This window comes from Symsagittifera roscoffensis, chromosome 7 (assembly GCF_963678635.1).
Source record: "Symsagittifera roscoffensis chromosome 7, txSymRosc1.1, whole genome shotgun sequence".
Classification (NCBI taxonomy): Eukaryota; Metazoa; Xenacoelomorpha; order Acoela; family Convolutidae; genus Symsagittifera; species Symsagittifera roscoffensis.
Window position 1 is genome coordinate 13193800 of NC_087068.1, and position 17693 is coordinate 13211492.

The window sequence follows — 17693 nt, forward strand, 5'->3', positions numbered from 1 at the left end:
TTCTTCAATGATTTGTGTATAAAACAAAAAGAAAAAAACGCGCTTAAACTTTAAATTTTTGTGGCAATGTAGAACTAAATTGTTTCTTTTGATAAATTATTTGTTATCATCTAAAAAAACTTGATTCCTCAGCTCAAATTTGAAAAAATATTCAGTTTTTGCAAGATCAGTTTTTAATGAGGGTTTGAAAATTGCTAACTTGGCCAATAAGGGATAACTTACGCGCGATATGTTTCGTACTATTAACACGTGATCGGCTTTTTCGTTTCAAATTAAATTGAGGCAAGCTGGTTGTTCTAGTTATAACGTTATTGTATGCTTAAGATATCACTTTGTACTTCAAATAGCGTGTGTGGATTTTTTTGAAAAAACGCAAAAATTTATAATTTTATAATTGGGCGGTTTTTTTAGTTCAACCAATTTTTGATTTTTAATCTAAGGTTCTTTAAACAAAAATTTGTGTTTCAAATGAAAAATTTCGTAGTCTGGAGCTCAAATGTAGACAAACTTTTCCTGTGATCTGTTTTAATTAAGTTATTGAGATTTGAAAATTGCTATTTTGGCAAATTTGGGATAGTTAAAGCGTTACAACACTTGTAAGAGGCGTATTTAATTGTAATAAGTTGAGGCAAAACCTTTTTTTTAAAATACGAGACGTTCAATTCTTTACCTAGCTTTAATGGAGGGAAAAATGGGAACAATTATTTTTTTTTCCATTTATTATGTTTTTTTTTTCAATCAAAAAGATGTAATTGGCGTTTACGAGCAACCTAACCATCATATCTTCACCCTGCCTGATATACGAGCTTCTGGTTCTGTTTTAGAAGTCTTAGAATGTAAGTGCTAAATTTGTTGGAATATTGCCTAAATACATTATAAGTATATTTTCTGTTTTTCTCTTTTTGCTGCATATTATTGGAAGAGTGTATTCGTCCGAAAGTCTCTTTATCCATTATTTATAATCGTTGTTTCTCTCTTTTGGGATTGGGAAACAAACACACAAAACAAGCTGCATTTGCAGTCTGATGAAGCTCTTATAACACAATAAAAACAAGGATAGTCGGTTACTGAGCAAGTAGCCGACCATAGTTTTAAAAAATAACAATTTTTTTTTCAAATTCTTGTTGTTACCGGCGCGCTGTGATAAAATTAGGTATTAATTAGGATTAAAATTAGGTATATTCAACAGCCGAAGTAAACAAGATTGCTCGTATTAGGGCGAAGCTCGTATCAGGGCGAAGCTCGTATCAGGGCGAAGCCCTGAATGTTCCGACTGCCTTTTAAGGTTTATGGAGCAGCAGTAATAACGTAAAAAAAACTAAATGAAATAAAATAAAACGAAATTTTTTTTTCTAAAATTTGAAATTTTTTATGAAAAGTACCCCCCACACGCCATATAAAGATTTCGTTACTTGTAACAAATCAATGATGGCAAATAAGCTTCGTTCAACCAATTTGGAACGATTTATAAGACGGATTAAATCTCCGCTCTCTCATTAATAGCGCGAATTATATCGCGCGTTAATTGTCCCAAATTGGTCAAAATGGCCAAAATGGCAATCTTTAAACCCTCATAACTTAACGAAAAATAATCACAGGTGAAATATTTTTTCAAATTTAAGCTCAGGACAACGATCCCTTTTGAATGATATAAAAAAATTCCGTCAAAAATTGCTAGTTAAAAAGTCGAAATTTGTCTGAAGAAAAAAAAACCCACCCCGAGCCCAAATATTCCTTTACTTTCGTATCGAAAGTCGAAACAATAAAGCAAATTGAAGCACAATTATTATAGACAAATTACAGGAAAAACGAAAAAATTTTTTGAACTTTTGAAAACGCTGATTCCAAAAAGGCGCTAAAACACTCAAAGTAAACTACTTCCACTAGTAAACTAAGTTCTTAACTTATTCTAAGCTATTCTAAGCCTTTAAGCAATTAAAAAAAGACTGCTCGCTCGCTTTGTTCGCGCGAAATAAAACGAAAAATCAAAAAATTTGAAACCGGTTTTTCTCAACACTGGAAATTGTTTTTTTTTTGAATTTTTAAAATAAGGTTCGAATCTCGCATATGAGGGCTTAAATATGATGTATCACGCAACCCTGCGTGATGATTATTTGTGGTACCTGATTTTGCGTGGAAAAAAAAGAAAAAAAAAACAAAAACACCTTTATTTATCTAATCATCCCACGCACTAAAAAAGACGCTATTTCGGAAAAGAAACTGTTTTTTGGAGTATGGTCGGAACATTCTGAGCTTCTTGCACAGCAAGCGCCTGTCCTTTTTATAGCTATGCATTAATTCTATTTAAAAAATTTAAAAAAAAACAGATATGAAAAGAAAAAGACTGCTGGTTACAGGGCAAAGCTTTCAATGCTTCGATTATTACTGGGTTAATAAATTTGATAATTTTTTTTTTCGATTTCAAACAAGAAAAGATAGTGTTTTTTAAGTAATACAAATATTTTCCCTCGCTAATATCTAAAAAAGTTTCTGAATATATTGGTGACCATAAAATTTTTTTTGCTGATATAAAGGGCGTTCTTATATAACTAAATAACAAAATTAAGATTTTCAAAACAACGTTTTTTCGACTTTTTTCTCTAGATGATTACAATCATAAAACCCCAGCTTTAAATCAAGCCTTGAAAATAAGAACTCTTGAAAACAATAACCTCCAGAAAAAGTTCATGATAATTTAAAAAATTACCCCGCACAAAAATATTTTATAATTGAAAGCTTCTGCGAATTTTCTCAACTAATTTTTCATTAAAATGCCTACTTTTTGAACTGCATACTTTTTCAATAAAATCTTAAGTGTAAAAAAAGAAACTACTTACCGGGTTAGAGTTACTTCTTCTAAGACAAAATAAGCAGACTTAATAATTTCTTTCTGGTATCATTTCTTTGTAGTCCTTCACAAGCGGCTATTTGAAATTAATAGACGGAATTAAAAATGATACTTTTTAATCAACAATATAGTCAGATTGAAAAGCGTTTACGTCACGGAAGGAATAAAAAATTTAAACGGAATGGGAATAAAAAATATGAATGAACTATGATGTCAAACTAACGTCAAATCTTTTTGCTCAAGTTTTCCCATTTTTCGGATTTATTGCCGCTAATAAAAAGCCACAAAATGGTCAATTGGAGCCAATACAAAGTCGAAAAGGCCTGAATCTGTTGCTCAGCTTTCAATAAACAGCCAAAAAATGAACGCAATAAAAAAAAATTATGCGTGACCAGTAGAATAGATAAAACAAATGCAAATGAAAACTGTGAAGTTATGACATCAAAATACAGGATTGAGACTTCAAAAATTTGGCCGTAAGCAGAGTTTTCAATGGTGGATAAAAATTCAAAGCGTACCAGTGGCCTACAAAATATTGATGAAGCTCTCTCAATTGACCAGAAGCCTATCAGTGATTGTTGTAAGGATACTCGCCGGCGCTATTTTTCTTTTTTCCCCCTCTTTTTGCGTGCTTTCCCCTTTAGCGGTTAAACCTGTATGATTCGACAATAGTGAATTGTATGTGGCGGAATTACAGCTGAGCTTAGAAAGACAAATTACACCGAAATTACAGCCGAAAAATAGCTGAAAAACAAGATAAATCAGCGTGTATTATTATTTGAGTCCTAATGTGATTTTAAGCTTAGAGAATGGTAATCGCTGATTAAAGTCAAAAAAGGTGTGTCCAATTTGAGGACAAAGATACAAATAAGATAACAGAGGCATAGTCAATTCTTTCCTTGAAATGGTAACGGCAAAAAAGGACGGGTATTTATCTTTTGAAGGAAAAACAGGCGAAAAAGTGACTTCAAGACTGTAGAAAAATTTTATTAGGAAAAGAGGATTACAATTTGCAATTTGCATGGCGTTCTGCCATTCTTAAGGCCATAAAAAGACGTGCCAAGGAGGAAAACGTCAGAAATTTGATTCAAAAATGAATTTTTCCTTCGGTAGTCAAGACCAATTGCATCTGCTTTTGTTCTCGCCAACAAACGTCAATCATCAATTTGTTACTAAAAAAGAACTGAAGTGGAACTTGACTTTTTGGAGGTTGAACAATTTCTCGCTTGGTGATAAAAGCGGTAAATGAAATTTAACAAATGCCTTGAAGTATTTTTGATTGAAAATTAGAGTTAGATCTATGCAATAAAAGATTTTTGTCAGCGGTCATATTAAAAAATAAACTATTGAAAATTATACAGTTCTGTCGAATTGCCTCCAAAAGCGGAAAAAAACAAACGTTTATGAATTAAAAACAAACTGACGTAACAGATACTTTAAATCTCGATGAAATATTGCAAAAGGAAGACAATTAAGGCACGCTAAGCAACAGAGGCATGGCTTTATGAGGCAAGACAAAAGAAGCATTCAAAAAAAAATTGCAAAAAAACAAGTGTGAAATTTGGCATAAGTAGAACATTATGACTAAGAAGAACTATCCCATCCGACTTTTTTCAGCAAACTCTGGGCATCGTAATTGAACTTCGTCTCGTTACATCATGCCTAGTAGACATGATGTAACAAGATGAAGTTCAATTATGATGTCACGTGGTTTGCTGACAGGAGTCAGATAGGATAGTTCTACTTATCTCAAATTTCACACTTGATTTTTTTTGCAGAATTTTTTGAATGCTTTTGTAGTCTTGCCTCATAAAGTGTGCTGCTGTTGCTTACGTGCCTTAATTAAAAACTCTAATCCTGCTGTGATTAGAGTTTAACAAACATTCTTTGTTAAAAGCGTAATTTTTGGTCAAAACTCAAATTCACACATACAGCATCGCGTCATGAATACGAGGGCCATTGAAACTCCTCAAAAATATCTGGCTAGACAATTTTAGCAAACACAATTTGGCGGACCAAAAACAACAGTTTTTATCAAAAATTATATAGAAAAAACAAACGTCAATCATCAATTTGTTACTAAAAAAGAACTGAAGTGGAACTTGACTTTTTGGAGGTTGAACAATTTCTCGCTTGGTGATAAAAGCGGTAAATGAAATTTAACAAATGCCTTGAAGTATTTTTGATTGAAAATTAGAGTTAGATCTATGCAATAAAAGATTTTTGTCAGCGGTCATATTAAAAAATAAACTATTGAAAATTATACAGTTCTGTCGAATTGCCTCCAAAAGCGGAAAAAAACAAACGTTTATGAATTAAAAACAAACTGACGTAACAGATACTTTAAATCTCGATGAAATATTGCAAAAGGAAGACAATTAAGGCACGCTAAGCAACAGAGGCATGGCTTTATGAGGCAAGACAAAAGAAGCATTCAAAAAAAAATTGCAAAAAAACAAGTGTGAAATTTGGCATAAGTAGAACATTATGACTAAGAAGAACTATCCCATCCGACTTTTTTCAGCAAACTCTGGGCATCGTAATTGAACTTCGTCTCGTTACATCATGCCTAGTAGACATGATGTAACAAGATGAAGTTCAATTATGATGTCACGTGGTTTGCTGACAGGAGTCAGATAGGATAGTTCTACTTATCTCAAATTTCACACTTGATTTTTTTTGCAGAATTTTTTGAATGCTTTTGTAGTCTTGCCTCATAAAGTGTGCTGCTGTTGCTTACGTGCCTTAATTAAAAACTCTAATCCTGCTGTGATTAGAGTTTAACAAACATTCTTTGTTAAAAGCGTAATTTTTGGTCAAAACTCAAATTCACACATACAGCATCGCGTCATGAATACGAGGGCCATTGAAACTCCTCAAAAATATCTGGCTAGACAATTTTAGCAAACACAATTTGGCGGACCAAAAACAACAGTTTTTATCAAAAATTATATAGAAAAAAAAGAAAAAAACAAAATGAACTTTCAGAAAAAGCAAGTTTTTTTGGTTTTTTAGTTTTATTCCCAAGTATCCACTAAAATTATTTCGAAAACTATTTTTATTGAAGTAAAACTAACTTTCCACGACATAAACTAATTTATTAGTTTGCTATTATATGCCTATTTTACCCAATTTTAACCTGCTTTCAAGCGATTTTGATTCTTGAACAATAATTTGAAAGTTGCAGGGTTGAATTTCAAACCGGATTTCATCAGTTCATGACAAAAATTAGTAAAATCTTGTCAAATTTAGCTTTATTATCAATTCTGAGTGTTCGTAAAGAAATAAACAAAAAATTGTACGAAATTTCATCGCGAAATGCCAGAAGGGCTTTAAAAAGCTTGAATCAAGGCTTAGAGTACAACATAAGTAAGCTCATTTGAGCTAACGAGGGGCTAAGTTTTAAAACGTTTTGAAAAAAAAAAGGTGTCCGTTTTTAAACTCTGCAAATTAGTTTTAATTTTTGAAGTAAAGTTTAGCAAATACGAGATTTATTTGTTTTATATAACGGAAATTGTACTCAACTGAATTTTCAATGACTCATGGTTCTACGGATTTTCGTAATTTGTTGATGAAGTAAATGCGTTAATTAATTGAAATAGGCTTACATATTCAGAACCTTTTGCTGTTATACCCTTTGGTGTTATACGTTTACTATTATGAACACTGCGTGAGTCTAGGTTCCTACAAAAAGTTTGGGCGAAGAGCAAATTTTCAACGTATAAACTGACAATTTTTTAAATCGAAAATGGGTCTAAATTGCTCATTAGAGGGAAAACCAGTCTAAATCTAAACTTTAATTTTAATTATCAGATTACATTAACCAATGATAACTGCAACAACGAAGTTTTCATCAAAAAATTTTTAAATAAGTTTTTGCTTGCAGTTCAGTTAGTTTGCTAAAATTTTACATGTTTTGTTTATTTAGGACTAGGGTAACAAAACATTTCATTCATCCGGATTCGTTAGCTGTCCTGACCTATCCATGTATTGTTCTGCTGAATTTTTATTTGATGTTCAATTTATTTCCCATAAATTAATTCTTCTGCTTCGCCAAATGCAGAGAAAAATCATATATAATTAGATGAAGTGGTATGAAGGGCTTACCTTTGTAATAAATGGGACCTTCGCTATGCGATGCGCCCCAAGTTCTGCGTTTGAAAAATAAAATCTGCGATGAAATTAGCTATAAGAAGCTGCGTTGATAATTTAGACAAAGCGCTTGCAAAAATAGAATAAACTAAAAGAAACAATTAAAAAATAGACGATTTATAGTCGCCTTTTTTGTATTGCTTGCAAGAAAAAATCCAGCGATTTTAATTCTAAAACGATAACTTGAAAATTTCAGGGTTGAATTTCAAACCGGATTTTAACAGTTCATGATAAAAGTATGTATGATCTTGTCAAAGTTGGCATTTTTATCAATTCTGAGTCTTCGTAGAGAAATTAAGAAAAATTTGTATGAAATTTCATCGGGAAATGCCAGTAGGGCTTTAAAACCTTGAATCAAAGCTTAGAATAAAACATAAATAAGCTCATTTGAGCTACTGAGGTGCTAAGGTTTAAAACGTAGTGAAAGAGAACGGTTTCCTCCATCAAAATGTGCAAATTAGAATCAAAGCTTGAACTATATTTTATCAAAAGGAGATATATGTTTTATAAAACGGAAATTTCATTCAACTGAAATTTCAATGGCTCTACGGGTTTTCGTAATTTGTTAATGAAGTAAATGAATCGTTTAAATGAAGTAAGTTTTCGTATTTAGAAATTTTTGGCGTTCTACTTTGACGTTTATTACGATGAAATCGGACTCTAGGTTCTTCAGGTTCCTGCAAAAAATTGGAGTGAAAAAGAGTAAATATTCAACGTATAAACTGACAAATTTTTTATTTTTTTTTTGCTAGAAAATGGATCTAAATCATTCTCTATAAAGGAAACCAATTTGAATATTAATTTTAATTATATATCAGTTTAAATTAACCAATGATATTTGCAAAACTTAAGTTTTGTCAAATTTTTAATTACGTTATTGCTTGCCGTTCAGTTTGTTTGATAGAACTTTACATATTTTGTTTATTTAGGATAAGGTTAAAAAAACATTTTATGCAGCCGATTTGTTAGCAGTCCTCTGCGCTTAATGTTCTGCTGAATTTTTTGATGTTCAACTTATTTCAGATAAATTAATTCTTCTGCTTTATCAAATGCAGAGAAAAATCATATATAATTAGATGAAGTCGTATGAATCGCTTACCTTTGTGATAAGTGGGACCTTCGCTATGCGATGCGCCTCAAGTTCGGGGCTTGAAAATGAAATCAGCGATGAAAATAGCTTTAAGAAGTTACGTTGATCAATTAGACAAATGGCAATATAGAATGAAATAGAAGAAACAAAAAAGATAGACCAACTTCTTACCTGTAAACTGTCATTTCCTGATTTCCGTCTGTGCCGGAATTAGTTTCCCTCCCTTTTGATTCAAAGCCGATTTGCAGAGCCAACTAAACTCACGTGAAATAATTTTATTCACGTACGCACGGGGGTACTTTGGGAAATACTAGAGGACAAACTTGCCCTAAAGCAGAAATTTTACAAGTTGATTTGGGTAAACTGATTTTCTTCTTTGTAACTTACAGTTGGTAAATGGTTGGTAACTGCTGTAACTGCATGTATTGAATAAACATATGCTTGGTATTAAAATGTTCGTCATAGTTGATTTCATATTTGGTCAATGAACAACGGAGCTTTAGAGCGTAATATTGATTGATGTTCAAAGTCAAATGCAGAACTGTTCTCAATCTTCTGCTAGTTCTGCTGTTATAACTCGATCGGTTATTCAACCCCGTTCATAACCGCACAACAATAGTATGATATCTTTCTTTTATCCTTTGGTTTTAAGACATGGTCCACTGAATGATGGTCAAAATCAAAATGCATAACGCTTCTAACATAGATAACATAAGTTACTGAATCTTAAATGGTTATTCAGCATTAAATCGCATTATATTTATTAAAGATAAGCCAACTGAAACCTGTTCATTGAGGTTAACAAATCAGTCTCTTTTGAGCTAAAACGGAATCTTAGGGCTAAAATGGTTTCATTCTTCTAAGTTGAAATAAGAACCTGGGTCGAGGTGCTCACCTAATGTTTTGACCTATCTCGACCAAAGTTTGATGTGTTTCGATCGTCTCGACCGAATTCGTGTATGTTTCGACAATGTTCGACCCAAGATATTCAAGATATGTTTTGACCGCCCTCGACCGAAAAAAAACTGCTCGAATTTACTCGACTCAAGTAAGGCATGTTTCGCCAGTGCTCAACCGAGAAAATTGTGCTCGACTGTTCGACCCAAAGCGTATATGTTTCAAACATCTGGGTCACATTCCGCGTGGTATGTTTCGACCCTCTCGGCCAATCTTGTAGTTTTTCTTGACCTTCTCGATATTGAGTTTACCTCAGCTGACTTTTCTGTTTTAAAATCAACCAATTGTTTTTTTTCAAATCAGGTCTCAAAAAGCCACAAAAGTTAGTGGACTGACGGCAAAATTTTTTTGACGTTTGAATTGCATGTATCATTTTTGATCGTCTATATTTTGATTTTGCGGTTTGCATCTTTTACACAGTTTTGTAAAAAAAAATCTCACAAAAACTCATTTCTCGATCTGCTCACTACAAGTTGCGACAGTGCTTGAGGTATATTTCGACTGTGCTGGAGGCAGGGGCGGATCTAGGATTTTCTCGAGGGGGGGATTTTCAAAAAATTGTGACCTTTTTTTTAGGTCGACCAAATTGATTTTTCTAGCTCTCCCGAAGCACAATTTTTACCCTATTTTTGAAAAAAAAAACAGTCAAAAAACCTTTTTTGGGCACTTTTTGAAAAATTTTGAAAAAAAAAATCGCGTTTTTTTGGCGCGCGCTCCCCCTCAAAGTTAGTATATATTGGCGCCAAAGGCGCCTTTAAAAAAAATTTAGGGTCGGTCGGCTAAAAATGGATTTCTTAAAAAGTATCAAAGGGTGGACCCTTTGGGTCGGCAGGGGGTCGAATCCCTGAAGGAAGGGGGGCATCCGCCCCCCCCCCCCCCTAAATCCGCCCCTGGCTGGAGGAATGTTTCCACTATGCTCGAAGTACGTTTCGACCGTGCTCAAAATACCAAAACTCTGTCTCGACTTTTTTTTCGGTCGAGCACTGACATGCTGTAGACTTTGACGTCTACATAGTCTGCCCGGGAAAGCTGAAAATGCAGGATCAATCTTTAAGCTAGAAGTGTACAAGTCACCATAATTTCTTGATATTTATCTGGACATGATATTCTGGTAAAGTTAAAAAACAAAAATCTGCAGACGATTTCCTCGTTGGCTTCAAATATACTTTTGGTAGGCTCTATTTTAACCAAAAAAATTGTTCAACCTGGCAAAGGGAGCAGCGAAACTTTTTGTCGATTTTCAACTCAATTTTTCCATGAAATTTTTATAGAAAGCTTTTTGATATACAAAAGAGTATTTATGTGACTATTTAAGAGACATTATCGGAATAAAGAAAGTAGCAGAAGCTGTAGGCGGGATCAAGAAAGTTTGCTGTAGAGGCGAGTGGATTGAAAAGAATGGATCAAGACTTGCGCCAACAGAGATGATGATTTAATTAAATTATGACACGAATTTAAACTGACTCTCAAATCTATTTGGAAAACAAGCGAGTATTTGAATTTAAGATCTAATTAGCACAAAACCGTTTAAGGGAATTGACGGTTGCCGGGGCGAGTAGCAAAGTTTCAGATTCTTTTGACTTAAAATCAAAATTTTCATTTTTATCTTTCGATTTTCAGTTTCAAATTTGTTTTTTTTTCTGTGCGCGTGGATAGAGGGTTCAAAAAAATTTAGAAACCACCAATGGTTCAAATCTACAATGCAAAAAATTACTCTTGCAAAAATTTTATCATGGACGAAAACAATTCTTTAAATATTATAAACTTTTTATAATTTTTTTAAACGTTTTCCTCCAATTTGTTTGATGAGACTTTGCTTTTAAGTACCGGAAAAGCACTAACTGAAGTTACAAAAGCTATTTGGTTTACAGGCTTTATTTAGACCTACAACCACAAGCCAAACTATCAGCAATCAATCTATCAACTGGTTTCTCTTTATTGAATCACGTCTGCAAGTGCTGTAATTAGTAGCACTAGCGTGCAGAGGATCCCGGGTTGACTTCCATAAACTGAAAAAGCTTATCATACAATTCAATACATCAAAAGTATAGAAAAAGCTAATCATACAATTTTCACACAATTTCAAAAAAATGTTGCAAAAAGATTCAAACTATCTTCTGCGGCTACTTGAACCAAATAAAACAGTGTGGTGATGAAAAAACGTGGTTTCTTTTTTTTTTGGAAAAATATGGTTATCATACAATTTCCATATATGAAAACTCCATGACTATCTTTTTTTTGATAAAATTTTTTTGATGGCAAGTAACATGGAAATTGCCCTAACTTTTTTTCAACTGCAAACCGAATTTTGTACTTTTAATTTTTTGTTGACATAATTTTTGATGAAAATAATTTTTTTTGTCTGCATAACGTACTCCTGGATACACAAAAATTGGATTTTTTTCCGTTTCTCTAGATAACTTTTTTGAAACAGGCTAAAAACTCCAATTTATTTTGAATGGCTTGTTTATAAATGCCTTGATCAAGGTCTCATAAATTCTTATTTTAAAAATAATCTTTGGAAATTTTTGCCAAAATTTAAAAGTCTGATGCTTTCAGTACATGATTTGTGAAAAAAATTCTCACACAATTCAGGTCGTTTCCAATGCATTTTAAACGCCAGACGATAAATCCTTCGGTGAATCTAATTTGGAGTAAACCATGGTTTAAATCACTTGTGTTTGTTCACAATTACATCCCAAAGTTTTTGAAAAATGAAATTTAAACAATGTCAACTTTTTGGTTTGTGAAAAAATGCCTGTCCTACAATTTCCGTATATAAAAAAATGCTCATCTGAGATTTTCTTAACATTTTCTGTATCTATGGAATTGTACGAAATTGTATGATAAGCATTTTTTCATATATGAAAAGTGTTTGACAAGCATTTTTGATCAACCCGGGAGGACGGGGCGGGGCGTTGGTGAGGGAGGATGGGGCGGGTCGTTGGTGGGGGAGGATGGGGCGACCGCATTTTCTTCCCTCCTCAATTCTGGTTGCCAAAATTTTCCATAGGGTCCAACATCAAAAATTTTCTGAAGGCGCCTTTGGCACCGATATAACTAAATTTGAGGGGGAGCGCGCCGAAAATACGCAATTTTTTGGTCAAATATGTTTAAGTGCTCAAAGTACATCATTTTTAGCCTGTTTTTTTTTTAATTTTGCCTGCAGAGCAGAAAATTTTTGACAAAACAGTGTCCTTAAATATTTTCGGAGAGCTCTGAAGATTAAATTGATCGTCCTAAAAAAAGGTCGACAAAATTTTCACACTCGACCCTATCTGATGTTTATTTGTGTGTTCGGCTTGTGTCAAAAATTAAGAATTTTTTTAACTTCTGGGTTGAATCAAGAAACTCCCGGATCGTATTTAAAGATCAAGTCAAGTTCAAAGTGTAGGCTGACAATATCTAGAGCAAAGAATAATCCGCGAAACATTACTGTGACCAAAAAACAGAATAACAAACATTTCCATACTTCTGACCGTTGTTAGTGCGAATGACATTTGATAACCAAATGAAAGTCGTTGTCGAGAAAATCATTGTTTGAAAAAACTTCAAAAAGTCAGATTTACCAATATTTTTGTGTTTTTATTTTTGTTTCGTCTTGAATGAAATTCATTTGGAGAAAAGTATGCTAAATAAAAGAATTGCCAATATTAAATTAGCATCAAAACAAAATTTGTGAAGCGAGAATGATGTCTACAAAACCGGAGCAGACCTCAGTTTATCCGAAAAAATTGTTTACATAAAAAAACTTTGACTAGACAAGCGTTTAAAAAGTTTTCCGTTTTTAGGTCCCCGCAAACAACACAGACATCCACACACAAATAGAAACACACAACAGAAAACACACAAACAGAAAAGTTTACACACAAACAGAAAAACTTTTGCTTTTTTCAAAAACGAACTCTATAAAACGGCCAAAAAGAACAATGCAATGAGAAACAAAAACATGCTTGGAAAAAAGTACTTCAAAAAGGTATAAAACCTTTACAACTTAACAGGATTTCAACTTGGACTTAGCGTCCAAATGTCAATCTTGCCTTAGCCATTTTTCAAGGGCGTTTTGAATACAACTATACAAAAACAGAGTTAATTCTTAGATAACAGGTGACAACTAAGTGCTAATTTGCGAGTTAGCTTGGAAAAAAAATCGTGCTAAAACACTACACTCTCTAGGGTAAAAACGTAGAACTTTATTCGAATGATAAAATCTGGCATTTTTTATTAAAACGTAATAACCATATTTGTAGAATATGATAGACTAACGATAACAAGTAGTCACTGGATAAAAAAAAACTGCACTTTTTTGATTTCGAAGATCTAATGAGCGAATTTTTGCTTTCACGGATAAACATTTGAGAAACTTTTTTTTGAAGCGTTAAATAGCCAGTATATCATAAATAGTTTCAGAGGTGTTCATGCTGTAGAAAAAATTTCACAAAAAAATCAAGGATTTGAACTTATGGTCTCAAATTGGTTCTTTGGATAGCTGGTGACCTTGACGCATTGCATAGGCCATAGAAAAACGACAGCCAAGAGCTGCTTGGTAAGAAAACGGCAGAAAAAATTTAAAACGACAGACAGCAAAAGTCCGGGGCCCAAAAATGACTTAAGATCCAAATGTAATATTACACTGATGATCGAAACACTGATGATGCTGCGGAAAACTACTCACAAACAACTCAAGGATTAGAAATTAAGTTCTCAAATTGATTACTCGGTCCGGTATCAAAAAATGGCTAAAGATCCAAATGTAATTCTACACTGATGATCGAAATAATCCAACCAAAAAAGCTGCTCCAATCTATGTACAGGATTCTCGTAAGCAGTTATGTTGTCTCTAAATATTTTTCGAGACAAATTCGAGACCCTAGATTCCAATTACTTTTATTGTCTGCGAGGAAATTTTCATAGCAAAAGCAAACTGAAACTAGTTATGATATACTGGCTATTTTAAGCTTCAAAACAAAATTCTCAAGCGTTAATCCGGTAAACTCCTTCCAACAGTTTCATCTAGCATGTGTTTGAATTTCAAACATTTATCTTAAATAGTTGCAGAGAAAACAAGCCAAACGTGAAAAAAAATTCGAGCATTTGCTCGTTGATATCCAAATTTAAAAGCGAGATATACGTCAGTTGGTAGCGCAGGGCTAGTTTTCGATATAATTTTTTTGGTAAATGTAAAGCTGCAAATCAAGTGCTACGGGTCAAAGCTCGCTTAATATCGTTCCTTTGAACACAGAGGCGAAGTTGCACTTCGCAAACACAAGCAAAAATATGATCGATAATGCTACTGCGAAAAACTGAATGAGTAAAACTTTGAGTCAACATTATTTCTTCAGTGACGCACGCCAACTATGAGTCTACATAATTGCTAAGTTACGCACGCTAATTATTATTCTACATAATTGCTAAGTGACGCAAGCCAATTAAAACGCTTTAGAAGTCACTTTGAAAAAAAATTACCAACTAACATGCCTCAATCTATAGAGCGGACGCATTTTAATTATTATACAAAAAAATTCATTAAAAACATCCGACCCTGCCCAGGTTCGAACCCTCTTATTTTGTTGCAGTTCTCCTTCCGTACCTCTACGCTCAGATCCACGATACCTTGAAGCTAAAGTGCTATGTGTAATATCATAGTCTGTGTTAATATCCTTAGCATTGGCTGTACTTAATAGCTGTTTTTTGATCAAAATCAACCTTTTCAAAATGAATACAATGTTTGCGACTTAAATTGGAAAAAGAGAGTTCATACTATCACACAAAATTTGCTTGAGTAAAAAGCGACAGAGTAATTCAGCTAACTAACTCTGAAATAGCGAATGCTTTGCGCACGGCTACGATAATTACATGTTCGCTCCATGTCTATCAATTTCGAAATGAAGAACTCAAAGTTTTATTTCTGATGAGATCTGACAAAAACAACCACTAAAATCACAAAAGTAAAAACAAAATCTAAAACAACGACATTTTGAATTGAAGAAATTGAATTGAAGAAAACCCTACTGCACCATGGGAGTTAAACTTATTAAAAAATTTTTCAGAAGAAGTCAACTGAATTGTGGGAATCACGATTAAAAGAATATAACTGATAACAACACAAGACTTTACGGTTCTTTTAACAAGTTTTTTGGTAACCAAACTGAGTTTCAAAACGACAAACGAAAGCCAGAATACAATGAGGTGCTATGATACAATAGGTGGTAACTGAGAAATATTTGAGCAGTGCATGTATCAAGTTTGAGAACTCTTCTGCATATTGCATATTATAGTCGTTTCATTTTCAATCACTTGTACATGCTACTAAAATATTTTTTGTAAATATATTACTCTGCCAGATGAAATGTTGTTCAAAAAATTAAATTTTACACTTCTTTTAACGGAAAAATTGGCTGATTGAAATAAATTATAAATACTGTTCGGAGTATAACAAAGAGCGATCCAGCTTTTAACTTGAATCTGCCACCTATTGTAAATCACCGGCATTGAATGGTATCCAAAAATTTGTCAAAACTTTTCCAAAGCAACGCCGTAAGTCAAGTTCAAGTGGAATGTAATCTGGTGACTATAGGCCACTGCTTTTCATTAGAAGAGACACCTCCCTCATTGATTTTGTGTTCATACACGATTCGCATGGACAGCTCAGGCTGCTGCAACATTTGAGGGACCTTCTTGATACCCTAAAAAAAGGAGTTAGGGGAAGTTTCTCATGCGAAAAAGACGGAATGGACAAATGCCAGCCAATCAAAATTCTTTAATCTATAAATTTGAATGAAACACGCGATCAAATCAGTCAGATTTCCCGCATTTGATCTTTTGCAAATGATAACGCTCCCACACAAATATTGCTGCTCTACATAAATACCTATTAATTTGTTTATAGTAAAAAAAACACATGATTGTGGGCAAAAAATGCATTAAGAACAGTGGCTGGAAAAAGTGAGTTTGTTGTCATTTGTGGTACCTCTTTGATTTTGTCAGCTTCATTGCTTCCCTCTTCTATGAATGATTGGCACTCAAACACCTGTAGAGGAGACAAACCAATGATTTCCTCCAGAACCTAAGCAAACATCAAAAATAACAACAAAACTGGTAATTATGCACGCATCAAATGTTCCGAATGTTTTTGATGTTCCGATCACAGATATCGATGCGAAAAATCATTAACTTTCTTAGTTTCAGATTTTGGAAAAAAGGGAGTGATTCCATGGACAGTGAGGAGCATAATAAAACTCAGACTGGTTTTTCTTCATACTGAGATATTTTTGAAAAAGGCTTTAGGAATCAGAATCACGACTGAACGCCCTTTAATATAATACCGCAAAAAACTCACTGCAAAATTTTGTTGGCCTGGTTGAAGTTGAGTTAAAAAATTGAGGCATTTTACTCACTATCTGAAAAAGTATTATCAGCAAGAATCATAACTAAGAGTTTAATTTCATAGTCGTATATCAAAGAAAAACGTACCATGAAAACAATTTCGAGAAAATTGTTATAGATACCCCTCTAATAGAGAACTAGAAGCATTTCATTGGTAAGTGAGAAAAACTAAAATGAAAAAAGGAAACCAAAAACATAGGCAACAGAAAGACTAATTGAACAATTTTCAAGTTCGAATTTCAACGACACAAAAATTCTAGATCAAATTTGAGAGCTAGATCAATTTTGAAGACTTTTTCCAGAAACAAAAACCTGAAAAAAGAACTTAACTATGTTCATCGACACTTAAAAACCGAAACCATAATCAACAGTGTCACTGAAGTTACGGAAACCAACAAAAATGATTAACTATTTAAAAACGTTTTTCAACTTTTTCAGAATATACACCGAATTTCAAAATCTGTAATGACATTGACACGTTTTTATGAAACTAGGACAATTCGAAAAAAAACATGGGTCAAAGGGTAAATTTTCATTCCGCTGGGGAATATAAAAAATTAAGTCTTCTTTCGAAACTAAAAATTATTTTTTTTTGCACCATTTCCGTTTTCGCAATTGGAGATTGTAGTTAGTATTCCTTTCAATAAATGAGTTGAACTGAATTTGAAACCAAATCATAACTCAAACAGCAAAAAAAATCAAAGTTAAGCATGAGCTTTTCCCGAAAAAAAAAACACGACTTCAACAAGTGTCGTCACTATGTTCATTGACACCTGAAAAGATTCAATTACGGTAAAAATGATTCAACTTCAGTAACTTACAAGCTTTTTATTCAGTTAGGAAACCTATAACACTTTTCTGGCGCATCGAACTTCCGGGTATCGGTTATTTGTGCATTCAACTGCCGGGTTTCGATGACAAACAAAATTCACTTAAAAGCTCCTTTTTTCAAGAAAGTTTCATGACTGTTTCTTTTTAAACAAAAATAACCTAATTTGCAAAAACTGGTTCAGCAGGTAATTTTTATACTTCACTGGGAAATCTGAAGCGTAAAGTATATATCTAAAAACTGAAACTCTTTCAGTTTTTTGCGCTATTGGAACTTTCTGAGTGGAGTGCGAATTTTACCATGCATTTACCACAAAATTATGAAAAACCCAAAAATCAAACTAAAAATCAGATCTGAGAATGGAAAACTTTGAAGACTTTCCTGAAAAAAAAACCCGATCTAAATCCTTCGTGGGCACCCAAAAAACTCAA

At 33.2% G+C, this 17693-nt stretch overlaps 1 protein-coding gene across 1 annotated transcript in view; it reads right to left on the reverse strand.

Moving 5' to 3' along the window:
* Positions 1-15476: 15476 nt before the first annotated feature.
* LOC134851802 (recQ-mediated genome instability protein 1-like) overlaps positions 15477-17693 on the reverse strand; it is a 234447-nt gene continuing 232230 nt past the window's right edge. The window contains exons 11-12 of the mRNA XM_063868041.1: positions 16018-16113; positions 15477-15733 (exon numbers count right to left, since the gene is read on the reverse strand). Coding sequence (XP_063724111.1) covers positions 15596-15733; positions 16018-16113 — 234 coding nt within the window. The 3' untranslated portion in view covers positions 15477-15595. The remainder of the gene's footprint in view (positions 15734-16017; positions 16114-17693) is intronic.